This window comes from Callithrix jacchus, chromosome 8 (genome assembly GCF_049354715.1).
Source record: "Callithrix jacchus isolate 240 chromosome 8, calJac240_pri, whole genome shotgun sequence".
Classification (NCBI taxonomy): domain Eukaryota; kingdom Metazoa; phylum Chordata; class Mammalia; order Primates; family Cebidae; genus Callithrix; species Callithrix jacchus.
The window spans coordinates 32570514-32595000 of NC_133509.1; the positions used below are offsets into that span (position 1 = coordinate 32570514).

The 24487-nt window shown below is 46.1% G+C and overlaps 1 protein-coding gene across 1 annotated transcript in view; it reads left to right on the forward strand.

The window, feature by feature from the left end:
- The window catches only part of SORD (sorbitol dehydrogenase), a 37156-nt gene extending 13259 nt beyond the window's left edge, over positions 1-23897 (forward strand). Inside the window, exons 2-9 of the mRNA XM_002753413.6 lie at positions 2594-2627; positions 5385-5549; positions 11782-11941; positions 14920-15038; positions 18013-18078; positions 18965-19140; positions 22034-22155; positions 22451-23897. Coding sequence (XP_002753459.1) covers positions 2594-2627; positions 5385-5549; positions 11782-11941; positions 14920-15038; positions 18013-18078; positions 18965-19140; positions 22034-22155; positions 22451-22616 — 1008 coding nt within the window. The 3' untranslated portion in view covers positions 22617-23897. The remainder of the gene's footprint in view (positions 1-2593; positions 2628-5384; positions 5550-11781; positions 11942-14919; positions 15039-18012; positions 18079-18964; positions 19141-22033; positions 22156-22450) is intronic.
- The last annotated feature ends 590 nt before the right edge of the window (positions 23898-24487 follow it).

Consider the following 24487-nt stretch of genomic DNA (forward strand, 5'->3'; position numbering starts at 1 on the left):
GCAAACTAACACAGGAACAGAAAACTAAATAGCACATGTTCTTACTCACAAGTGGGAGATGAACAATGAGAACACATGGACAGAGGGAGGGGAACATCACACACCAGGGCCTGTCAGGGGGTGGGAGGCAAGGAGAGGGACGGCATTAGGATAAATACCTAATGTATGCAGGGCTGAAAACCTAGATGTCGTGTTGATAGGTGCCACAAACCACCATGGCACATAGATACTTGTATAACAAACCTGCATGTTCTGCACATGTATCCCAGAACTTAAAGAAAAAAAATTCACATGGTATAACAGAAGCATCACTTTATATAGCAGTCCCTGATGCGGGACCAGCAACAACTCTGAGAAAGGTTTTGGTGACAATCAGCTATCCTGAGGTGGCTATTTTTAGATTGATTCCCTCCCTTCCTCCCTCCCACCCTCCTTCCTTCCTTGTAGCCAGTCTAAATTATTAAGAGGTAAAAAACTGCCTTACGCCTTTTTGCCCCCATCAGGCTGCTGTGGATGCAGCTCCATCATCTACTACTTTAGTGTTACCATGGGCAGGTTTTTCAGTCTCATCATATGAAAAAGGGACAATAGTAGGATATACCATGTAGGGTTTTTGCGAGTATTAAATAAGGTAATGCCTGAAAAAGCACACGGTACCTGACAAGCCATTGAGAGTACCAGCTAGGCAGCAAAAGCATTATCACTTTGAGCTTTGTTTCACCGGAGGAGAGGTTCAAATCAGCACTGAGCCTCTTCAACAAAAAGGGCTGGTAACTAACTTAAGATGAGTGAAAGCCTCAGACCTTCCTTGGAAACACTGTTTTAAATAGTGGTTATTTAACAAATACAAACACTTGGGTATGGGGCCAAGCTGGGTACCTGATGCTGAAGAGATAGGAGGCATGGTCTTTGGCTTCAAGGGGTTTATTATCTTGTTAGGAAAAGTAAAAGCCACTGATCACTTAGCACAGTGATAGTACTGAGCAGCATTTGTCTAGTGCCCTTTGGTGTTGTTCAATGCAGTGGGGTTGAAGGAGGCACACGTTGGAACAGTGCCTCCTCCCAGAACTTGCTTCGTGGCCCAGCTCTGACATTCTCATCACTTGTTTGGCAGCTCTTTGCATCACCCGTGAAGGAGAAAAGACATTCCACCTTGGGGCTACGGTAGGGCACAGTGGAAGCAGGATTCATCCACTCTGGTGGCATGAACTTGACCAAGTTATTTAACTTTCCAGCTTCAGGTTTCTCATTTACAAACTATATGCTACGGTGAGAATAAAGCCCAGCCCACTGTTTGGCACATGGCAGGTGCTGTGAACATTTCCATCTCTCTTTTTTTCTTTTCTTTTTTTGATACGGAATCTCTGTCACCTAGGCTGGAGAGCAGTGGCACAATCTTGGCTTGCTGCCACCTCCCCCTCCTGGGTTCAACCATTCTCCTGCCTCATCCTCCTGAGTAGCTGGGACTACAGGCACGTGCCACCACGTCTGGTTAATTTTTGTATTTTTAGTAGAGCTGGGGTTTCATCATGTTGGCCCAGCTGGTCTCGAACTCCTGACCTCAAGTGATCCGCCCACCTCAGCCTCCCAAAAGTGCTGGGATTACAGGTGTGAGCCACTGAGCCTGGCTACATCTCTCTTCTTGATTACCTTCAAATAATAAAATGAACACCGGGATTGGCAACTCAGTGGCCATCCCTGTCACTAGGACTTTCCTAGCTAGGTGACAATGAGGAAAGAAGGCTTAGTAAAGCAACACTACTGCTACTGCTACTGCTACTAGTGTGAATACAGAATAGCTCAGATTGCTTCTGAACCTGTGAGAGAGGCCAAAATGCAGGTCCTATGTGTTCCCAAGGGGCCCCTAAAACACCACATGGGAAGTTTGGGAAAAGAGGACCAGGTAGCAGTCTTTGTGCTGATGTAAAGGAAAGAGGTTGGCAGCACAGACGCTTTATCCCACCTGTCTGGAGGGAAACATCCTCAGGTCCAACTGTCAGAAATGCCTGCATCTTTTCCCTGGAGGAGTTTGTCAGACCAAACAAATCTGTACCTAAGAACATGTTTTTCCAGGAAGACAAGATCTTAGACGGATGGCAGATCTAGAAACTCAAACATCCCTTCTGCCTGGAGTTACATGTACTGTGCTTCTTCCGTAGTCTTCGGGAAGTTGCACCAGTGGGTGGGATGAGGTCAGCAATTACAGTCAGCTCTTCCTGGCTACAATTGGGCCTTTGGTTTGTAGGCTATTTCCCAGGGAGGGAACCCAGTGTCAGAACTTTATCTCACCCTGTTGCATGTCACTAGTGACAGCAAGTATGGTCCTCTGTATGCTTTGTGAGTATGCTGTGCATGCTGTTGTTGAGTCAGTTGCTATGTTATGCAGAAAAGTGTTGAAGGGCTAGGCAGGTGTTCGCAGTGTGACATTTAGCACGTCCTCTCAGGCATGCACCTAGCAGCAGTGTGGTCTGAGCTTGTGTTAAGTCTGAGAAGAAATAAACTAACAATGAAACTAATAGTTTTTAATGGAAAATGTTCATAAGGTAAAGTTATTATGCATGCTAAATGACTTTTTCAATTTTGTTTCTTTTAGGAGAACTATCCTATACCTGAACCAGGCCCAAATGGTAGGTTCTTGGGAAACACAACTTATATTTTATTATTTCCTGTTATTTCCCTTGGAGTCACATGTATGTTTTTCCTTTATTGTTCTTTTCCTACTGTTTATTACTTTTGCCTCCATTTAAAAACTATGCTTTTTTTAGGGTGAGAACAGAGTCCACTGCCCATAGCATGACCTAGTGGGAAGTTTATCTTGGCTGAAATAAAAAGAATAGTGATAGAATGAGAAAAATTACTGTACAAGACTGCTGACTTGTCCCAAAGAGTTTTTGATGTGAAGTATATGGACCAGTGACAGAATTGTTCCTCTTTTGACCTAAGGACAGTACCCTATCTACCAGAAGCTGCCGCTGGGTTGCCAAATCACGTCCTAACGCTAACCCAAACTTTGAAAAGGAGTGAGTCTACAGACCTTCTTAATCTTTTACTCTTAACAAAGGGAGCATCATACCAGCTTTCCCCACTCTCCAGGAAGGCCAGTTACTGAAGTGTGTGGCAGCCCAGGACCTTCTGTCCAGTGGGGGTGGGAGGGGCTGCATGGAGCCCTGTCCCCTGCCCTAATCAACCAAGCATAGAAAATGAGTGAGCACACTGGGGCAGGGCTTCCAACACCTTTCCTCCACTCCTTCCAGGCCACTCGTTTGGGGAGCCTGTGGGGCTTAGCTGACGTGCTGATGCCCGACGTGGAATCTTTAACTTCCCAGCTTCGGGTTTTTCATTTACAAACTGAGTGCTATCGTGAGGATAAAGTCCAGCCCACTGTCTGGCACACAGCAGGTGCTATAAACATTTCCATCCCTTTTTCTGTTGGCCTGCGCAGATCCCTGCTGACAGTTTCCCAGTCCCTCCCATCCCTGGAATCCTGCTTTGTCATAATTGTGCAGGACCCTGAAGTGAGGTTGGGGCAATGTGCAGAGTGTTCTAGTGCAGAGGGGGACTCTCACACCTAGCCAGTCAGGTCCCCTTTTTGCCCTTGAGGAGTTGGGAGTGTCCTTTCCCACTTTATCCTACCTCACACCAGAACCACAGCTTCTGGGTGAACATTGGGTCGAAGGCAGTTTTCCTGGTAGATCCAGAGCTTTGCTTCTCAAAGCTTAGTTGGGTTATTGACTTAAAAGTGCTAAAAATACAGGCTAAATAGAATGTAGCCATTCTATGGGTGCTGAGCAAGAATTGTTTATTTAGGGTTCAAGGATTTTCACCAAGATACCAGGACAGAGAAGTGAAAGAGTTACCTCGCTGTGTCCTGAAAAGTTGACTGCTGATTCCAGAAGTGGCCAGGCTAGCGCTATCTTGGACCCAGAGTACAAGCTGGGGTCCTGGTACAGCTTTCCTCCCTGAAGCAGCGTTCTGCCTCCACTCTCTTGCCTTTGCTACACTTGCATTGGAAGGGAAGAGAGCAGCGAGTGTTCTAGTCAAATCCAATCTCTTGCTACCAACTGCTACTTCAAGAGAGGAAATTCTGAGATGATTTTCGTAACTCACACTTCTCCCTGCCTTTAACTTGAGAATTCGCCCTGCCATTTCTTATTCTGTTCACTAAAACTAAGGAGGAAGAAAGTTCCGAAGAGCCGTCATAGTAGTCTGGGGCAGGTACAGTGCATAGCAGAGATTTCGGTCTCTTTGTCTTTCTAAGGCAGAGTGTATTTTTTCAGGGAGGTGTTTGTAACCGTCATCTCAGTCAGAGATGATGGTACTTACTGGTACTGATTTCAGCAAAGGGCCTCAGTACCATTATTTTAAACTTAGAAAACTGGCCAGGGGCGGTGGCTCATGCCTGTAATACCAGCATTTTGGGAGGCTGAGGTAGGCAGATCACCTGAGGTCAGGACTTCCAGACAAGCCTAGCCAACATGGTGAAACCCTGTCTCTGCTATAAATACAAAAATGAGCTGGGCATGGTAACAGGCAGCTGTAATCCCAGCTACTTGGAAGGCTGAGTCAGGAGAATCGCTTGAACCCAGGAGGTGGAGGTTGCGGTGAACCAAGATCGTGCACTCCAGCCTGGGCAACAGAGGGAGACTGTCTCAAAAAAAAGAATGGGGGAGGGGGGTGGGGAACAATAGGCATGAAGAACTCAACTTGGTAGTTCAGAAAATGTTGCCAAGCTAAGATTCTGCCAGACCTGTTCTCATAAATAGATAAGAATCAGGCATAGCATATTAATTATTTGGAAAGTTATCTTTTGGAAAACAGTTTGTTCTTCTAAGTACTTGGTACATTTCATCCTACTAATGATCTCTTGTTTACCCAATGTATTGGTCAGTGTTACCCAGAGAAACAAAACCACTAAGATACATGTGTATGTATGTGTGTGTGTACAGAGGGCAGGCTGGAAATTCAGGTAAGAGTTGATGTTCCAGTCTTGAGGAGAATTCCTTCTCCTTCAGGAAACCTCAACTCAGTCTTTGCTTTTAAGACCTTCAAACTGATCGGATGAGGCTCACCCACATTACGGAGGGTAATCTACTTTACTCCAAGTCTATTGGTTTAAAAGTTGGTCATGCCTAACACATATCTTCAGACAACCAGGCACTAGATCTTGCCAAGTTGACACAATCTGCCATCACATGTGGAAGCTTTTTTGCCTTGTAAGACTTAATCAGGGTTGCTATGTAGCTTGTTTTCCTCTGTGGTCTAAATTGTATACTTGGCCTGGTAACCCAGCCTTCACCCCTGGGCAGAGGGAAATCACTAAGGCACCTCAGAGTGATAGGGGTTGTTCCCTCTCTCACTGGTTTTTTCCTCCTTTCTTTTATCAGAGGTGTTGCTGAGGATCCATTCTGTTGGAATCTGTGGCTCAGATGTCCACTACTGGCAGCATGGTCGAATTGGGGATTTTATTGTGAAAAAGCCCATGGTGCTGGGACATGAAGCTTCCGGAAGAGTCGTAAAAGTGGGATCATTGGTAAAGCATCTAAAACCAGGTCAGCAAGGTTCTTCAACTTATGTGTTTATTCAACATAAATATCTATGCATGCCTTCTTCGGGCCAGGCCCTCTGTTAAGCTCTGGAGTGTAGCAGGGAACAAGACAGTCTTGGTCTATACTCACATGGATCTTACCTTACACAAGGGAAGAGGGACCTGAGGCAGACAGATAGTTACTTGGTCACCATGTGTTAAGGGCAGTAGAAGAGAATGCAGGATGTGATTAGTGTATTTTATCCAGACCCTTGGTTCATTTGAGGAATAGACAATTTATGTAACATCCGGAGCCAAGTAATAAATAAGCGAGGTAAAGGGCTGGAGAAAACATTTGAGGCATAGGAACCCAAACTGCCTTTACATGCTGAGAACCAGGGCTTTGGATATAATGTTTGATTTTTGGGCCGGGCGCGGTGGCTCACGCCTATAATCCCAGCACTTTGGGAGGCCGAGGCGGGTGGATCACGAGGTCAAGAGATCGAGACCATCCTGGTCAACAAGGTGAAACCCCGTCTCTACTAAAAATACAAAAATTAGCTGGGCATGGTGGCGCATACCTGTAGTCCCAGATACTCCGGAGGCTAAGGTAGGAGAATTGCTTGAACCCAGGAGGCAGAGGTTGCGGTGAGCCGAGATTGCACCATTGCACTCCAGCCTGGGTAACAAGAGTGAAACTCCAACTCAAAAATAATAATAATAATAATAATAATGTTTGATTTTTATTAGATGGCTGGGAAGCCACCAATACTTTACCTAGATTTACTTAATTCATTTTCCCAGAGGGAGGAATTATCAGCTGTGGCAGCCTATGTTATTCACTGCGAATTAAATCCAAGTTGTCTTGGCATAGTTAGCTGTTTGCTTTAACCTTCCTTTACTGGTAAGGCTGCTGTGCAGCCTGGAAATAATGTCAGATTATTTAGAGGAAGGTGGAGGTTCCCTTCACAAGACATGAAGCACCATCTTGTGTTAGTTATAAAGTTCTCTGAGGCCAACCACATGGAAAGGGATTGACCAGCTGTAAAGAAGTAGGCATATGTCTTGTTTAGGGATGTTAAGTCATTCATCATTAGTGGAAGTCAAGAGAGCTCCTGTGGTGTTATGAAGCTATTCCATAGTGGAATGTTTATAGCTTCCAACAGCTACTGATGATTAGTTCTCACCTGTGGGACAAGGTCTCTGACTATAAATTATAACGAAGAGTGGGATTCTCTAAATGTAAATTATAAAAAGGGCATAGTCAGTTGCCTACAATGAGTTCAGTCTTGTGCCATGAGCCTTGAGGGATATAGAAAAATGAGCAGATATGATCCCTGGATGCTTAGATCTATGTGGAAACACTAGATGTCAGGCCCTACATAAATACAGCAATTAGAGAGAAAGCCCATAGGGTACAATTAGGTGTGGGAAAGAATAGGCTTTAGGAGTTCAAAGGGCACTTGCTGTGGGCGGAGGTGGTTAAAGGGTTCATGGAGGAGATAGGTCTTTGAGCTAGACTTCTAACAGTAATGACATTAATAAGAAGGTGGCTAATATTCTGGGTTCCTCTTTCCCAAGTCATGGAGCCCAACAACACTGGAGTCCTGTGAAGGGTAACAGACTAGTGGGTAGGAATATTCACACTTATCTATGTGCCACCCTATCCTCTCACTGTAGGTAACCTTTGGGTTCCCTAGACCTTATCTATGCCATGTTTACAGGCATGACATCCATCCACAAAGTGGGAGGGCCTAATCTGTGGGAATTAGTCATGCTCACCTGCACTGGGCCCCTTGACTTCCACTGTCGTCTGCCTCAGTCTAGTGTTCCATTCCAGGGCTTCAACCTGAAGCTTGGAATTGAGTTTGGGACAAAAGAATTGCCTCAAGGGGTTGCATGGACTTATTAAATCCCAGGTGTTCCTCACCAGCCAGCAGCCAGTGGGGTTACTCCTTTGCTGCCTCCTTTTCATAAGACAACTGCTAAGGTAAAGCTGTGAAGCTGGGTCCTCCTCAGGCAAGGAATGGTGTCTTATGAATTGAAGTCTCAGCCTAATAAGACACCTTCAACTCCTGACATGGTAGAGAAAAGAAAAAATCAGCTTGAGGGCAGGTCTGTGTTAACTGATGACAGGGTGGAGAAAAGAGGTCCTTGGTGTTATCAAACTGAGCAAAACAGGACAAATCCAGCAATCAGTCTTACTGTTTAAAGAGATAATGGCTGATACTATAGGGACTAAAGGATGTGAAGTATTGCTACATTTAATAGCAAATGCTAGTAAAAGTAATAGTAACAGAGTTTTCATGTTTGTCTTTTACCTATGACCAATAACCCCACTACAAGGCTAATAACACTAAGCAAAAGATTATAGTAATTGAGACTGTCTGTCCAACATTCAGAAAGTGCCGCAGTGCATAATCCTACTGCAAAAAGTAAATTAAGCAAAATAATCCCAGCCATGCAAAGGAACAAACTGTCAGAAAGAGAGCCCAGTCTGGGTTTTTTAAGGGAGTTTCTTTGAGATCTTTCCTGGCTGCATAGGTTTGTAGCCTGTTCACAGTCATGTTCAGATTTTCCAGTTTCCTCTGGGAGGAAAGTGGCTGGGTTTATGTAGGGACAGGTTTTTAAATGGATTATAGATCCTTCCAGCAGCAAAGCCTGATATTCGAGGAGGTGATTGTCTGTTAGCCAGATTCCACGATAGCTGGATGCAGAACAGGTGCCTCAAAAATAAAGACTGAATGGCTGTCCTCCCTGTGATGGGGGCAGCACTGAGGCTAAAAGTTGTCTCTCAAGGGTGGCTTTGTCTTCACTGTTGAAGTTGGAATGTTGCTGTTTACAGATGGGGCATGGAGCCTGGTCCCAAATAGAGAGATGTAGAAGGGAGAGAAACTGGGGAACTAGAGGCCTTGGACAAAGTGCTAGTGGGGCAGAGAAAAATCTCCTTTCACTAGGTAGCATGGTAGGGACTGAAATGTTAGGTAAAAACTCTGATTCCAGATTTTTTCCAGGCAGAGGATAGAAAGAGAGGTTTGGGGTTTAATAGGCTGTCCCCACAGTATGCCTCCTAGCAGAAGAAAATTAACTTGTCTCATAGAGAAACGGTTCAAATTCATTGGGCAGTGCTGGGTTCTTACATGGAGGAAAAAAAAAAAAAAATGGAGAGTATTCACTGAGGGTGAAATATCCTCCCAGACAGTGCCATGAATGCCTATCATTAGGAGACAAAAAGGTCTTTACTAGGTGAAAATTTAGACCGAAATATTGAATTCCCCCTGTTCCTAGGAAATCACAAAAACAGCAATTCTTTGCATTACATTCCTGGTTACTGAGGTACTGACTGACTATCCAACAAGATTATATTCCCAGGTTGTAAAAACACCTTTAGCAGAGCACACAAAGAAGGGATAGGAGACATGATAGCCATGAAGGAGAGAATGGAAGACAACACGACAGGAAAGACTGAAAGTCCTGGTGCTGACACTGCGACAAGCTGGCGGGACTGGAGTTAGTTCAGGGGCCTTCAGATAACACCAAGGTGTAGCCTCAGCCAGAAACCTTCAGTTGCCCCAGGCCCTCCTTCCAACTAACACCATGTGATTGCTAGGTCTTCCATGAATGGACACTGGATTGGAACAGAGCCAACATTCCCAACACCTAAGGGCAATGGGAGATTTAGAGTCTTCTCCAGCAAGCCTGTCCTCTTGAGTCTTACAGATCTGGTGGCTTCACTAACCACTCTTAACTGGCCAACAGAGGCCTGGTGTTTGTTTGATTCTGAGAGAAAAAAAACTGTGGATAAGAAACTGTAGAAAGTAAAGTATTGGAGGTCTGCTCCTACTCACCCTTTAGACATATCCCAGACGAGCCCCTACAAATGAAGCAGTCTAGGGTCAGTGTAGCAGTCTCTTTGAGGTGTTATCCAGAGTTCTTTGTCTCATGATCAAGAAAATTAAGGAGCATGGACAGCAAGGGTGAGGTTGGAGTGAAAGTTAAATAAGTGAAGAGGAAAGCTCTCAGCAACACAACAGGGGGACCTGAAAGAAGGTTGTCATTTTACAGTTAAATACAAAGGTTTTTATAAGAAACTTTCCTTATCTGTGTAGGTGCCTGTGTAATTTCCCTTATCTGTGTAGCTGTAAGCATGTCTTAGGCAAGCACAGGGTGCAGCTTCTCTTGTCTGATCAATTGTGGACATGTTTTAGGCAAGCCCCTGCAACACCCCCATGCAAGTTCCCATGGAGGGCACTGTGTACATGCCCAAAAAGGGGAGGAAACTTTTTCCTGGGAGCCCATTGATTACACAGAGAACCAAGGTGTTTCTGTGTTGGGCCTCACTCCCTTATCTGTGCCTGTAGCTTGATTTTTCCAAGCCGCTCTTTTTATGCCTGCAGTTTGATTTTTTTCCAGGCTGCTCTTTTGTTTGAAAGAATTTAACTAACCACCTGCCCTAATTGTCTGCCTGCTTTTTTTTCTTTCTCCTTCCTGACTTGGGAGGCTGAGGCAGGAGGATCACCTGAACTGGAGGAGGTTGAGGCTGCAGTGAGCTGTGACTGTACCACTGTACTCCAGCCTGGGTGACAGACTAAGATCCTGTCTCAAACAATAAACAAACCAAAAAAACAAAAAAAGAAAGAAAGAAAGAAACACACAACCCCCAAAGTCCAACAACGAGAAAACTGGAAACAACCAGGTTTCTATCAATAGGAGAATAGTGATACTGAATATGGTATACTCTTACAAGGAAACACTATTCAGCTGTGAAAAGGAACAAACTGTCATTTGTTTTCAAGACAGTCACTCACCCAGGTTGGAATGCAATGGTATGATCATGGCTCTCTGCAGCCACAACCTCCTGGGCCCAAATGATTCTCCCACCTCAGCCTCACAAGTAGCTGGGACCATAGGCGCACACCACCACCATTCCCAGCTTATTAAAAAAATTTTTTGTTATAAAGATGCCCAGGTTGGTACCAAAATGCTGGGCTCAAGCAATCCTCCTGCCTTGAGCTCCCAAAGGGCTGGGATTACGGGATTATAGGCATGAGCCACCACACCTGGCCAGACAAACAAACTGTTAATACTACAACATAGATCAATCTGAAAAGTATCGTACTAACTGAAAGAAGCAAGATTCAAGAGTATCCCATTTTTGTGATGCTAGAACAGGCAATACTAATCTGTGGTACAAAAAAATCATTGGTGTTCTCTGGGGATGGGGATGGGGATTCGCTGGGAAGGGATACAGAGGAAGAAGATTTCTGAGGTAGTGGTAGTGTTCTGTATCTTAAAAGGGGTTTGCATTACTAGGTGATACCTTTGAAAAGAACCATTAACAAATACTGAACTCTAATGATATGCAGGCTGCAGCATTTAAGGGTGAAGTATACTGATGTCTGTAGCTTGCTATGAAATGCATCAGAGAAGATAGATTGATGGAAGGAGAGACAGAGTTGAGACGGAGGGTAGATGGATAGATATGTGATAAAGTAAACATAGCTAGAAGTTCCTTGAAGGATGCAGGAGGAGGGTATCCAGGTGTTTACTACACAAGTCTTTGAATTTTGCTGTGTGTTTGAAACTCTTCATAATAAAAAGATAGGAGAAAAACAATTAGAGAGCAGTTCTCAGGCTGGGTTTCCAAGCAGGTGTAGTGAGGCATAGAGTAGAAGTATAATAGACCTGGCTATTGGCCTTTGCAGTTCTACTACTAGGAATCAGTTGACTACTAGTTATTGTCTAAAAATAACCAGATGGAACATAAAACATGCTGTAATTATGGCTCTTGATTTTCTAAAGACTTTGCTCTGTATTTTCCAAACAGATGAAGAAAAAATGCCCGCAAACTCTGTTTTAGCTACCCCTTTTGCAGCACTTGTGAGATGGGAACTATACTTGGCTTGCCTTAGCTGGGAAGTGGTTGTGGAGATAGGGGGATGGCTTGGCTTATTACAGGCCTTCGAAAAAGGGCAGGTCACCCTGGACTGCGGAGTGGGGGGCTGGTCCTTTTCTCCCAGAGTGAGCCTGTGCTTCATCCTGTTTCCTTACGTGCCTGGGGCACCCTGAGTTTTCAGGGAGGAGGGTGGCTCATTAAGCTAGATTCTCTCACCTGGCATCTGCCCATGAGCATGCAAGCCTTCACAACATCTCTACTTATGCTGTTTTCAAAGTTTGGAAAGCAAAGAACCAGACCAAAGAGGGGCAGACTCTGCTCCCACCCTCAGACATGGCGCCATCTTTGTTTTCTGCTCCAGGTGATCGTGTTGCCATCGAGCCTGGTGCTCCCCGAGAAACTGATGAATTCTGCAAGACCGGCCGATACAATCTGTCGCCTACCATCTTCTTCTGTGCCACACCCCCTGATGACGGGAACCTCTGCCGGTTCTACAAGCACAATGCGGCCTTCTGCTACAAGTTAGTGTCCACAGTCCCACTGTGTCACCTGGGACCTCTTTCCCTTCATTAGTTTGGTACTATCTTCTAGTTTCCTGTGGTTATTTCTTTATTCTTTTAGGTCATAATTCCAAACATGAGGCATCCCCTGGGCAGGCTGCTCTTGTTGGTGGCATTGAGGGAGGGTAGCCTCCCTAGGAATAAGACTGACTCACAGTGGCTGGTTTTAGTCTTTCAGTTTCAGTTTCCCTTGCAACCTGTCTGATGGAGGCCAGGTGCCAGTCACAGGAGCAGTCCCAGAGATCTGAGTTTTTCTAGGGCCCACTGGGAGCCTTGAGAGGAGTCACAGAGCAGAGACCTTGTGATGGGTTTAAGTCAACACCTGAACCTGCTCTAGAAGCAAGCAGGTTACATGTGCAGAGTCCACCTTTCAGCAAGTGGTTTCTGAATGAGCCCATCTTTTCTGGGCCCTTTCTAAGTCAAGAGACCAAACAAAATTTCATGGAAGGCAGAAGGGCATAGTGGTGAAGCCCACTGGTCTCTGCCAATTACAACTGTGTGACCTTGAGCAGGTTACTTAAATTTTGTAATTTTGATATCCTCACCTGTAAAATGGAGACAGTAATGGTACCTCCCTCACAGAATTACTGATGAGATCCAATGAGAAAGGCGTATCAAGTCTCCAGCCTGAGGTCTGGTACAGTGTAGGTGCTCAGTAAATGGTAGCAAGCTATGCCACAGCCATGGCCTAGCGGTCTGGGGATAGAGGTCCAGGATTAGGAAAGAGAGTCTTGTGCTGGGGGTTTGTAGGGAATGATGGGGCCATGGTTGGCAGTAGCAGTGGGGGTGCTGAGGAAGGTGTCTGGGGCGTCACACAGCCTCTGCCTCTCTTCTCCTCTCAGGGTGCTTTCTGCCCACATTCCCAGTTCTTCCCTGGACCCAAACCCTCCTCTCTCATGTCTTTTTAGGATTCCCATATTATCATGGCCTCTTGATTTTTACACCCACCTATTTTCTATTTTCCTTCTTCCTTCTTGGCTTCTTGATCATCCGTTACCCTCTTTGGCCTGTTCCCTGAACCCCACTGTAAAAACTACCAAGTTGCCTCATCACTCCCTGGTGTTTATAAAGTCATGAAAGGTTAGGGCTGGGGAGAAAGTTGGAGTCTTCTCATCCTCGTTCCCTATGAACCCCCACTTGACAAGAATGGGGAGGGTGGACTCAGTGACTCTCAAGGTCAGTAGCAGCAGGGCTGGGCTCCAGGACTCCTTGTGCACCCTTCTGGTTACACCCCAGGTGGCTTTCCAGCACGGTTAGCTGTGTTGGGTGCAAGGGGATGAGGCAGTGTCTGCTTAATCCGTAGAGCGCTCTCCCTGATAAACCTTCCCCAGTCCCAGCTCTCCTCCGTGCAGTTCTCATGCAGGCCACCCTCTGTGTAGAGCCCTGATGAGTTCTGCAGGAGGCCCACATGTGGAGGGGCAGGCGTGTCTGGGAGCCTGTGGAGGGGGGTCCCTGAAAGAGTTTAGGAATCTTCACTATTTCATTTTAAACTTTTTCCCATTATATAGAAGTGATACTTCTAGAGTGAGTAGGAGTGTGACAGCAGTCAGAGCAGGAAAGTGGATTGGAGTAGGGGAAGTGATGGGAAAGAAGCCGAGGGGAGGGGATAAGAGGGTGGTGGGTGGCAGCTGGGCCTCTGCAGGCCTGGTGAGTAGTTCTGTCAAGGAACGGGGACGGTGACAGCAGGACTCTGAGTTACTCTGTTGAAGCTCGGGGACAGTGTTGAGAGGATCATGGGGATGAGCATGTGGTTTGGCTGCCACATTTATTTCTTTCTGGAACTTGAGGGTTTTCTTGTTCCTGTGTGTGGAGATTTGGGGCACTGGGCAAAATCCTGGGCACTGAGGAACTAGCAGAAATGGGATATTAATATTAGCAACACAGCTGCTCGTATCAGGAGCCAGCTGATATGGGACAGGGAGAGGATGTGAAATCAGGACAGCTTGGTTAAGTCTGGCATTCCATTCCCTTGCCTGGTAACCTTGGTAGTTCTCTTAATGTCATTGAGTTTCAGGTTTTTTTTCCCATAAAATAAAGGTTTAAAAAAAGAAAGACTGCCCTTCCTGCCTAACCGGATTATCTTGAGGATTAAATGAGATAATGGACGAGCATGCTTCCTTATCTGTAAAGCCTGATGCAAATGTCTGCTGTCATGATCTTATTGATAGGGTCAAGATGCCAGTGGAAGTGAAAACCTAGAGCCCAGAGTGAATGTGAATGGCATTTAGCCAGCTATGTGAAACAGGTCCTTTTTCATCTTAACTGATCCTGGTTCAGCTGGGCAGCTGCTGTCCTCAGATGTGGTTCTTCTGGAATGTATAATATGGGGGCGGGTGGCAACTATCAGAGTGATGCCCATTGCTACATCACTGTTCTACAAAGCTGGTGATAGGATTGTTTGCTAAAGTGAAACTAAAAAGACTCTAAGTTTGAGAAGCAGATGAGATGCTTGAATGTGGCCGTGTTAACTCCTTGTTAAATAAACTTTTCATTTATTAATGACAACCACCATACCTTAGCTTGGATAACACATTAAAGAAAATGTAATGTGTTCATTTCTTTGACGTGATTTATCCAAAGAAAACCATGTTGCCATCTTCAGATGGGGACAGTGTGGCACAGGTTCTGGGATCAGAACGTATCTGGCTTCTAATTCGAACCCTTTGGGCCCCTCACTAGCTTTGGACCTTTGGGGCAAGTCATTTAACCCTCCACGCCTGTCTCCTCATCTGTAAAATGGGAATGATAGTACCTATCATAGAACTATTCTAGATATTTACAAGAGTAAATGTATATAAATTACTTAGCACATTGCTCTGTACATAAATAAATGCTGGAAAAAATTTAGCTCTGGTTGTTATTACAGTAACAGGCATATATAATACTATTGTTAGCATTGTAGTTAACTCAGAGGATCTCTGTGTTGAATGACTCCTCAGGCTTCCTGACAATGTCACCTTTGAGGAAGGTGCCCTGATTGAGCCACTTTCTGTGGGGATCCATGCCTGCAGGAGAGGCGGAGTTGCCCTGGGGAACAAGGTCCTTGTGTGTGGAGCTGGTAAGAAACAGAAGCTACCCTGTTGCGGGTTCATTGACTGGAAATGTGGGGACCCCTGTGCCCATCTCATTTCCCCTCCAAGGCTTGGGGTTTGTTCTAGAATCCTTTTGAGTAAGGAAGGATTGCAGTGTCCCATTCCCTCGTGACTAGCACTTTGCTAAACAAATGAGTATCTGCAGACATGATATTAACTAAGGTTATATTTCCTAGGCAACATAGCCCTTTTGTTCATTTAAAGAATGAATTGGCTGGGCACAGTGGCTTATGCCTATAATCCCAGCACTTTGGGAGACCAGAGCAGGTGGATCACTTGAGCCCAGGAGTTCGAGAACAGTCTAGACAACATGGTGAAACCCCGTCTCTACAAAAAAATAAAATTAGCTGGTGTCGTAGTGTGTACCAATAGTCCCAGCTACTCAGAAGGCTGAGGTAGTAGGATCACTTGAGCTTGGGAGGTTGAGGCTGTAGTGAGCCATGATTGTGACACTGAACTCCAGTCTGGGTGACAGAACAAGACCATTTCTCAAAAAAAACAAGACCCCATCTCAAAATAAACAAACAAATAAAAAGAATTAATCTGGGCTGGGTGTGGTGGCACATGCCTGTAATCCCGGCACTTTGAAAGGCTGAGGTGGGCAGATCACTTGAGGTCAGAAGTTCAAGACCAGCCTGGCCAACATGATGAAACTTTGTCTCTACTAAAACTACCAACATTAGCCAGGTGTGGTGATGCGCCCCTGTAGTCCCAGTTACTTGGGAGGCTGAGGCAGGAGAATTACTTGAACCTAGGAAGCAGAGGTTGCAGTGAGCCAAGATCACGCCACTGCACTCTAGCCTGGGCAACAGAGCGGAACTCTTGTCTCAAAAAAAAAAAAAAAAAAAAAAAAGGAATCATTCTGGTGATTATTTTTGAGCCCTTGATGGGAAACTAGGAAAGTTTTTTTTGTGTGTGTGTGAGATAGAGTCTCACTCTGTTGCCCAGGCTGGAGTGCAGCGGTGCAAACTTGGCTCACTGCAACCTTTACCTTAAAGAAATATTTTTGATAGTAAAGAGAAGGGAAACTCTCTGGTTTGTTTGTTTCAGACAGAATCTTGCTCTGTCATCCAGGCTGGAGTGCAGTGGCACAATTTGAGCTCACTGCAACCTCCTCCTCTCAGGTTCAAGCGATTCTACTGCCTCAGCCTCTGGAGTAGCTGGGACAACAGGTGCATGCCACCATACCTGGCTAATTTTTAGTATTTTTAGTAGAGAAGGGGTTTCACTGTGTTAGCCAGAAAAGTTAGCCACCGCACCTGGCCAACTCTTAGAAGTTTCAAATCATACCAGTGAAGTGATGGCCTAGTCCCATCTGTGAATATGGCAGACCCTGCTCCTGGCCAGTGGGAGGAGTGTGCAGTGGTCTGTTCCCACACCAATGGGAGCCAGCACTCTGCCTGCAGTGGGGTTGCAGCTGGCTGCCTTCTCTCATACCTGTGGTCAGCCACCTGGAACAAGTGCTAGCCGCCTCAGACCAAGTCATTCTAGGCTCCTAACTGCTGGTGACCCAGACAGTATGCTCACACCTTGTGGGTGTCATCTGGTATTCCTCATACGTGTTTGTAATTTTCTTTGGCAGGCCAAATAAGTGATCACAGGGCTTCCTAAGAGGGGTGATGGATGTAAAATATACTTGCTACAATGGGCTAGCAGACTGCAGGCCTTGGGTGACCGATTCTTAAAAAGAGTCTGCATGGATCCAGGACCTTTTTACCATAGAAAAGGAAAATAAGTCATACATACCACACACATGCATGCCCTGCCCCCAGTACACACACACACAGAACTTCACCTGTAATCCCATCACCGATTGGCCCAGGAGAATCACTATTGATATTTTGGTGTAGAATCTTTTAGTGTTTTTTGTTTGTTTTGTTTTTCTGAGACCATGCTAAATACCCTTCCTTTTACCTACTCCTTTTAAAAAATCAGGCCAGGCACAGTGGCTCACGTCTGTAATACTAGAAATTTGGGAGGCGAGGCAGGCAGATCATCTGAAGTCAGGAGTTCAACACCAACCTGGCCAATATGGTGAAACCCCATCTCTACTAAAAATTAGCCTGTAATCTTAGCTACTCAGGAGGCTGGGTCTCAAAAAAAAAAAGAAATCAATACACTGTGAACATTTGTCCATGTCAATAGAGTTATGGCAGAATTTTTAATAGCTGTGTAGTTTTTAAATTATGCTTTGTTGGACATTTCAAGTATTATTTTCCAGTGTTTTGTTTTCTGAGGGAGCTCACAAAATTGTTCTCAGGAGATATGTGCAGGAAGTAAATCCCCAAAGATATTCTGCATTGCTTTCATTCTGTGGGTCTGGTTTTTATATTAAAACCATAGTGTCACGTAGCAAAGCAGGTATCTCAGGCAAATTCTTGGACACCTGAGTATCCTGGGGCTACCTGGGCAGCTGGGCCAACCCGAGGAAGCAGCTCACTTAAGGACCCTCCCCAGGTGGTCCTCAGAGGGCACCTAAGAGGAATATGTCTCTCTTTGGGGGAGGTGTGATGGGTTCTCATGAAGGTATGGGCAAAGAGAGAACAGGAAAACAAGTCCAAACCTTCTGAGATTTCTTATTCTCTGAATAAGTGTATGTTTTATTTAATCCTACGGTTCTTTGAGATTATCTCCACCAGTGTCCAAGAGTGAGTGGAAAATTTTTAACTCTGAGGTTTGAGAGGATTAAATGGAACCCAGCACTAGGAGCATAGTTTATGCAAAGAATAATTCTTCATGTATTCCTTCACTTCTGCATTCAACAAACAGCTACTAAGGTCTTATCATGCCAGGCACTGGGATAGATGCTAGAGACATGCAAAAGCTATGGTTCCTGTCCATGGCCTGGACAAGTGGGAGATGTTGAGGTGGTAAAAAAATTTACCACCTCTACCAGATGTTGAGTATTTCACACACATCTTCTGTCTTCTGCTTGTTTAGGGCCAATTGGGCTGGTTACGTTGCTTGTGGCCAAGGCAATGGGAGCATCTCAAGTAGTGGTGACTGGTAAGACTTTGTTCTTTTTCACTCTCCTTGACTGGGAAACAGCTGGGCCTACTGTATGTGTATGTGTGAGGAGAGGCTATTTGTGACTGTGGAGGGGGTGAATGTGTATGTCTTGTGGGTTGTGGAGAGATAGAAGAGTATGAGTGTGTTTTGTGTTGGGAGAGGCTATCTGTAGGGGAGAGAGAGAGTGTGCGTGTGTGTGTAGCTGTGTGGCAGATGTGTGAGTGTGTTTGTGTGAGGAGAAGCTGTGAGGGTGTGTGTGTGTAGCTGTGTGGCAGATGTGTGAATGTGTTTGTGTGAGGAGAAGCTGTGAGGGTGTGTGTGTGTAGCTGTGGTGGATATATGAGTGTGTTTGTGAGGAGAAGCTGTAAGTGTGTTTGTGTGTAGCTGTGTGGCAGATATGTGAGTGTGTTTGTGTGAGGAAACAGTGTGTGTGTGTGTGTAGCTGTGTGGTGGATATGGGGGTGTGTGGAGATGAAGAAGCAGTGAGTGTGTGTTTTGTGTGAGGAGAAGCTGTGAGTGTGTGTGTGTGTGTGTGGCTGTGTGGTGGATATGTGGGCGTATGAGGGTGTAGAACAGGGGTGTCCAATCTTTTAGCTTCCTTGGGCTGCATTGGAAGAATTGTCATGCCACACATAAAAAAAATACAATAACACTAATGATCGCTGATGAGCTTAAAAAAAAAACAAAAAACAAAAAACCTCAAAGCCCTGACCTGCATGGGGGCTGTGTGTTGGACAAGCTTGATGTGAAGAGTGTGTGCGTTGGGCTCAGCACCACCACCCATTGCCCCAGAGCTTTGCTGCCATCCGATCTTGCACCTCCATTTTCTTTTCTTCCTAATGAGTCATCAGATTTCTCTGAAAGAAATTCTTTTTACCTTCAGATCTGTCTGCTCCCCGGTTATCCAAAGCCAAGGAGATCGGGGCTGATTTAGTCCTCCAGATCTCCAAGGAGAGCCCTCAGGAAATCGCCAGTAAAGTAGAAGGTCTGCTGGGATGCAAGCCGGAAGTCACCATCGAGTGCACCGGGGCAGAGGCCTCCATCCAGGCGGGCATCTACGTGAGTGGGCTGAGGGCAGCTTTCGGGAATCAGTGTAGGGGAGTAAAGGAGGCAGAAGTAGGGAGTGAAGCTTCTTTACCAACTTGCTGTGTGGACCCGAAGCCAAAATGGTTCATTTTTTGCTATCTCTGTTTTCCTATCTCAAACTTGCCTTATATCCTCATTGGGCCATCTGAGGGTCACACAATGTAACAGCTATACGTGGGCCTTGAAAAAGGTTAAGGACACACACCTTTGGGATGGGCTTGGCTTTGGGACAGGAAACCATGCCTCAATTTAATGTGGGAAATCCCCGTCTTATTGTATTGAGGAAAACTGCAGCCTTTTAGTCATTGATCTAAAGTGACAGTCATTAATTCAGTTAGTTATGAAGGTGAGGTGATTTTCCAGGGTCACAGCTGGCTACTGCTTGTATTGTGTCCCAGAACTAGGAGCATATAAGCTGCCAATGCCTGACTCACCCCTCAGCGACCCACTAGACATTTATGGGACATTGCCAGGAAGTAGGAGGTGGTGGGAAGGAGTGGCAGTGACAGATCGAAGGATGAGGAAAAGAGGGGAAAAAGAATAACTTCCAGGTTCCAAGCCCTACTGTATGCCAGGTTCTCTGCTCTACTTTATGAACATGATGCCTACTTTGCATAATACGCCTGAAAATCAGTTACCATTATATGCTGAGGGATTTGTGGTTTGTTTGAGTCAAGCCAAACCTGGCCTAGGCCCAGGCCCAGCCCTGCCAGCCCCAGTGCCTGAGCTGCCTTGCTACTTAGGAGAGGAAGGGAAGGAGGGGACGAGCAATTGTGCGAGGGTAGGGGGGGGACAGAGACTGTCCCTGGGGAGGGTAGCAGGCAGCTGCACCACAGGGAACTCCCGCCCTTGCCTCCCAGACAGCTTCCCTGTGGTAGCGTGGACTTCCTCCTTCCTTCTGAGTCACAGCCGATTCATGCATGAGGGCACTTCACATCACATGAGACATTCTAGGGAAGGCTGACCTGCCAAGCTGAGTGGCAGAGTCACATGAGACATTCTAGGGAAGGCTGTCCCGCCAAGCTGAGTGGCAGAGCTGCCTTGACCTCCTCCTACAAAGTTGCCCAGTGGCCTTGGGAGCTGAGGAAGCAGTGATGGAGAGGGAGGAGTGGGTGCCATCTTGGCACTGTCCTGAGTTTCAGCTGGAGTCAGCCAGCCCTCTGCTTCACTGTCAGGGACAGTGGTCACCATGTGGGAAAGGGCACAGAGCTAAAGCTCAGAGAGGAACAACGGGTCTATGTGTGACTGATCTACCCAAGGTATGTCTTAGGTACCTGCTGTGTGCCAGGCTCTGTGCTGGGCACTTTGAGGGCTAAGACATGAGTAAGTCATGTCTATTGTCTTCAACTTGTCAGCAGATCAGTAACCTCCACACCACAGAGAGACAGTATAAGCTGGGAGAGTTAAAGGATGTGGCCCTCCTTCCTCTATGCCCTGCCTTTAAAGCATTTGGAGCAGTTGGCATTTCCAGATGTTGATGGTGGGGGCCTGGTTGCCAGGCTACCTGAGGCAGGCATGGAGGTGAATGTAACCCATGGGCTCACCAGGCCTGAAGCAGTCTCTCTCTTGACGTAGGGAGTGGAACTGTCACGCATGACAGGTGCTGTAGAATGCTACAGTCCACCCCACCAATGAGCAGGTTAAGTGGCTGCACCAAATATGGACATATCTGGGCATCACCATCCTGCCAGGTTGTGACTGGACAGTGTCTGTGATGAGACGTTGCAAATGCTTTGGGGTAGAACTGATATCCTCTCCTTGGTGCAGAGGCCATAGCTACAGGACAGTGTCCAGGTGGCCAGCACACTGCTGGCATCTTGGCAGCTTGGGATGGCCAGCTGGTGTTCCTCCTTATCACCAGGTAGAGAGGAAGTACTGATGAGGAAGTAGTTTCCCTGGAAAATGGGCTGAGAGGACATGTCCGGGGTACCACAGCTCTGAAGCAGCCTCACTGGGAGTCACACCCACACCACCCAAGCCCCGAGTTCACCTCTTGCTCATGACACCGCAGGCCTCGCTCTGTGCGTATCCTTCCTCTCAGAGGTGGAGGCTGTGACGTGTGCCTTTCTCTAGTTCTACTGTTTAGCACCTACAGTGGTCCCAGTAACTGCCTGCTGCTGACCATAATCAACACCCAGCGTGAATGAATTGTCCATTGTCCTGTCTCACCACACTTCGCACAGTAATCCCCAGAAAGCCCTGGAACAGGCACAGCCCTCACAGGGAGTTCTGGGGAAACTGTCAGGAGAAATTGTCACTGCCACCTCTGACCCATTCCAAGGGAGAACTGATAAGCCAGATAAACATTCAAGGAAGACAAAAGCCATTATGGCTCATGCTGTTGAGGTAAACGTCTCTGGAACATAAAGATTTCTCACTGCCAGCCTGCACGCACGTACACAGCCTTTTTTAAACCACAGAATGCAAGTGGCCCGTCAGTATCATGCTTATAGTTTCCTCACCACCGGTGAGCTTAGAGGGCGGGTGGTTCCGTCGAGCTCTGCTGAAAGTGCTGCCTGCGGAGGGGCACGCTGGGGGTGCTTCCACAGGTCCTGAGACTCTGGAAGTGGTTGAAGCCAGTATCGGGTCTCGAATCTTTGGAAGACGTTCCCACTGTGCCTGATTCTCCGTGGGTTAAGTGTATTTTTTCAGAAGCTTTAAAGAAAACAGTGCTTACTCTGCCACTCGGTTAAGTTTGGTTGGCAGGTTGAGCAGTTCAGCATTACACAAAAATCATATTCTCTGGAATTTTGGATGCTCAGCTGATGCAACCAGCAGCTACTTGTGTGATGACCGTATGTTATTTTAAGTGGGAAGTCAGTGTCTGCTCATCTTCTGAGCTTTCTTGTTTTTACCTCCTTTTCAGGCCACTCGCTCTGGTGGGACCCTGGTGCTTGTGGGGCTGGGCTCTGAGATGACCACCGTGCCCCTAGTGCATGCAACCACCCGGGAGGTGGATATCAAGGGCGTGTTTCGATACAGTAACACGTGAGTATGCTGCGGGTGAGCCGGAATGCCCAGCCTCCAGCAAGACCAGCCTCTGGGCCTATGAGTCTCTGCCTGCTTGTTCCTGGAAGAGCACTCCCTGGCCACACTGACAGCTGTGTGATATAACAGGGATCCAAAGGGAGAACACTCAGTCCCAGTTATAGAATGGGAGGGACAGAAGGATGGATGGAGGGAGGGAGGGAGGGGATTTTGAAGCACGCTCTTACTGGGTGTCTGCTGCTCATCCTCCCCAGAACCCTTGAAGGTTGAATATAATGTTCATGCTCTTTTACAGGTGGCCAATGGCAATTTCGATGCTTGAGTCCAAGTCTGTGAACTTAATGCCACTCGTCACCCATAGGTTTCCTCTGGAGAAAGCTCTGGAAGCCTTTGAAACATCCAAAAAGGGATTGGGGTTGAAAGTCATGCTCAAGTGTGACCCCAATGACCAGAATCCCTGATGTGAATTGGCTCTGCCCTCATCCTCACAGTCTTGGGAATCTCAGGACAGAATGGCTGGACAGGGGTGGGCTTTGATGCAGAACTTTCTGTCCTGAATGTTAAGAACAATTAATACAATTCATTATGAACAGATGGCCTTACACAGAGGAATTGGTGTGCCTTAAAGATACAATTTGGGATAGTCTTGGGGAACTTGTAGCCAGAATGACCTGTTCATGCTGAGCAAAGTTCAGCAAGTAGAGCGAAGTTTGGCAGGCAGGTGCCAGGAACTTCCCTTCTTCCTGGAGTGCCTTCGTTGAGTAAGGAAATCTGGCCCTTGGGTTTCCTGGTTCCACTGCTAATGACCAGGAGGGGAATGAGGGCTGAGTTATAAAGAGACAACTTCATGAAGACTTAACTGGCCCAGAAGCAGATTTTCATGAAAATCTGCCACTCAGGGTCTGGGACGAAGGCTTGTCAGCACTTTCAGTTTAGAATTCAATGTTTCTAGAGACACATTGGCTATTTGGTTTGATGATAAAAGGAGAATAAGAAAAGGCATCACTTTCCTGGATCCAGGATAATTTTAAAACCAACCAAATTAATATAATTCATTATATTAATATATTAAAGGCTATAGGTTAAACCAGCTTGCATTCCCCTAATATGGAAAAAGTAAGAGGACTTCTCAGCACTGTGTGAAGATTGCCTCTTCTTCAACTCCTGAGAATTGTGTTATTTCATTTGCCAAGTGAAGGACCCCCTCTCCAACATACCCTGCCCCAACTGTAGGCATGGTCCCTTGTCACTAGGCAACCAGGAAACTGCTACCTAGGGACACCACCAGAGACCAGGAGGGTTTGGTTGGCTCACAAGACTTCCCTATCCTGCAAGATTATCATCCCCTCCTAGGCTCATACTCACTGATGATTAGTAGACAATTCCATTTCTTTCTGGTTATTATAAACAGAAAATCTTTCCTCTTATTGCCCATAAAGGCTCTTGGTATCTTTCTGTTGGAATGATTTCTATGAACTTGTCTAATTTTCATGGTGGGTTTTTTCCTGGTAAGATTTGGATCCAAATCATATCACGCCCATTTGTGACTTCGAGATTCATCAAGAATGAGGATATGGTAGCCATGACATAGCTTGAACTATAACCTTTAATCCCTTACTTTGGCTGCAGGTGGAGGGTGAGTTTGAAGAGGTTCTGATTTTCTTGTAACTTGGGAAAGCCATGTCCTTGTGCCTGAATCTTTCAAAGTGCTTTGAGTAATAAAGATTGGTGGTGGTATCTGACTCAAGCTACTCTTTACTCTTTACGTTTAGGGAGGAATAGACTTAGGTTATCCATTTCCCAGAGGGAAGGATTGTAGGATTTTTGAAGGTGACATATTTTCTGCACCAAGTATAATTTCATCAACATGAATCATCTCTAATCTTCACAACAAGCCACATACACAATCATTTTGTAAGTGAGGAAAATATTAAGTGCCAGAAGAGACCTTAAGATTGTCTAATACAACTCTTCAATTAAGAAGGGAGGAAACTGAGGCTCAGATTGGGGAAGTTACTTGGCAAATCACACAGTGGGTTAGTCAATGGCCCAGGATCAGACAGAACCCAGGAATCCTGGCATCAAATTCTTTACAACAGGCTGCCTCTCAGAGGCCTGAGGGGTCCAGTCCTAGAGGACAAATGATGCTCCCCATGCCACCACCCCCACCAAGCAGCTCCTACTGATGAGAAGATGCACTAAGCAATCTTGGTGGGAACATCATCCTCACACCCTGTGCCCTCTTTCAGGTGCCTGGGGAAGGAGCTCAGTGTCTGCTTCAGTCAGGGCTTTAAGAGGAGAAGGAAGCTGGGAGTGAGGGGCAGAGACTTCA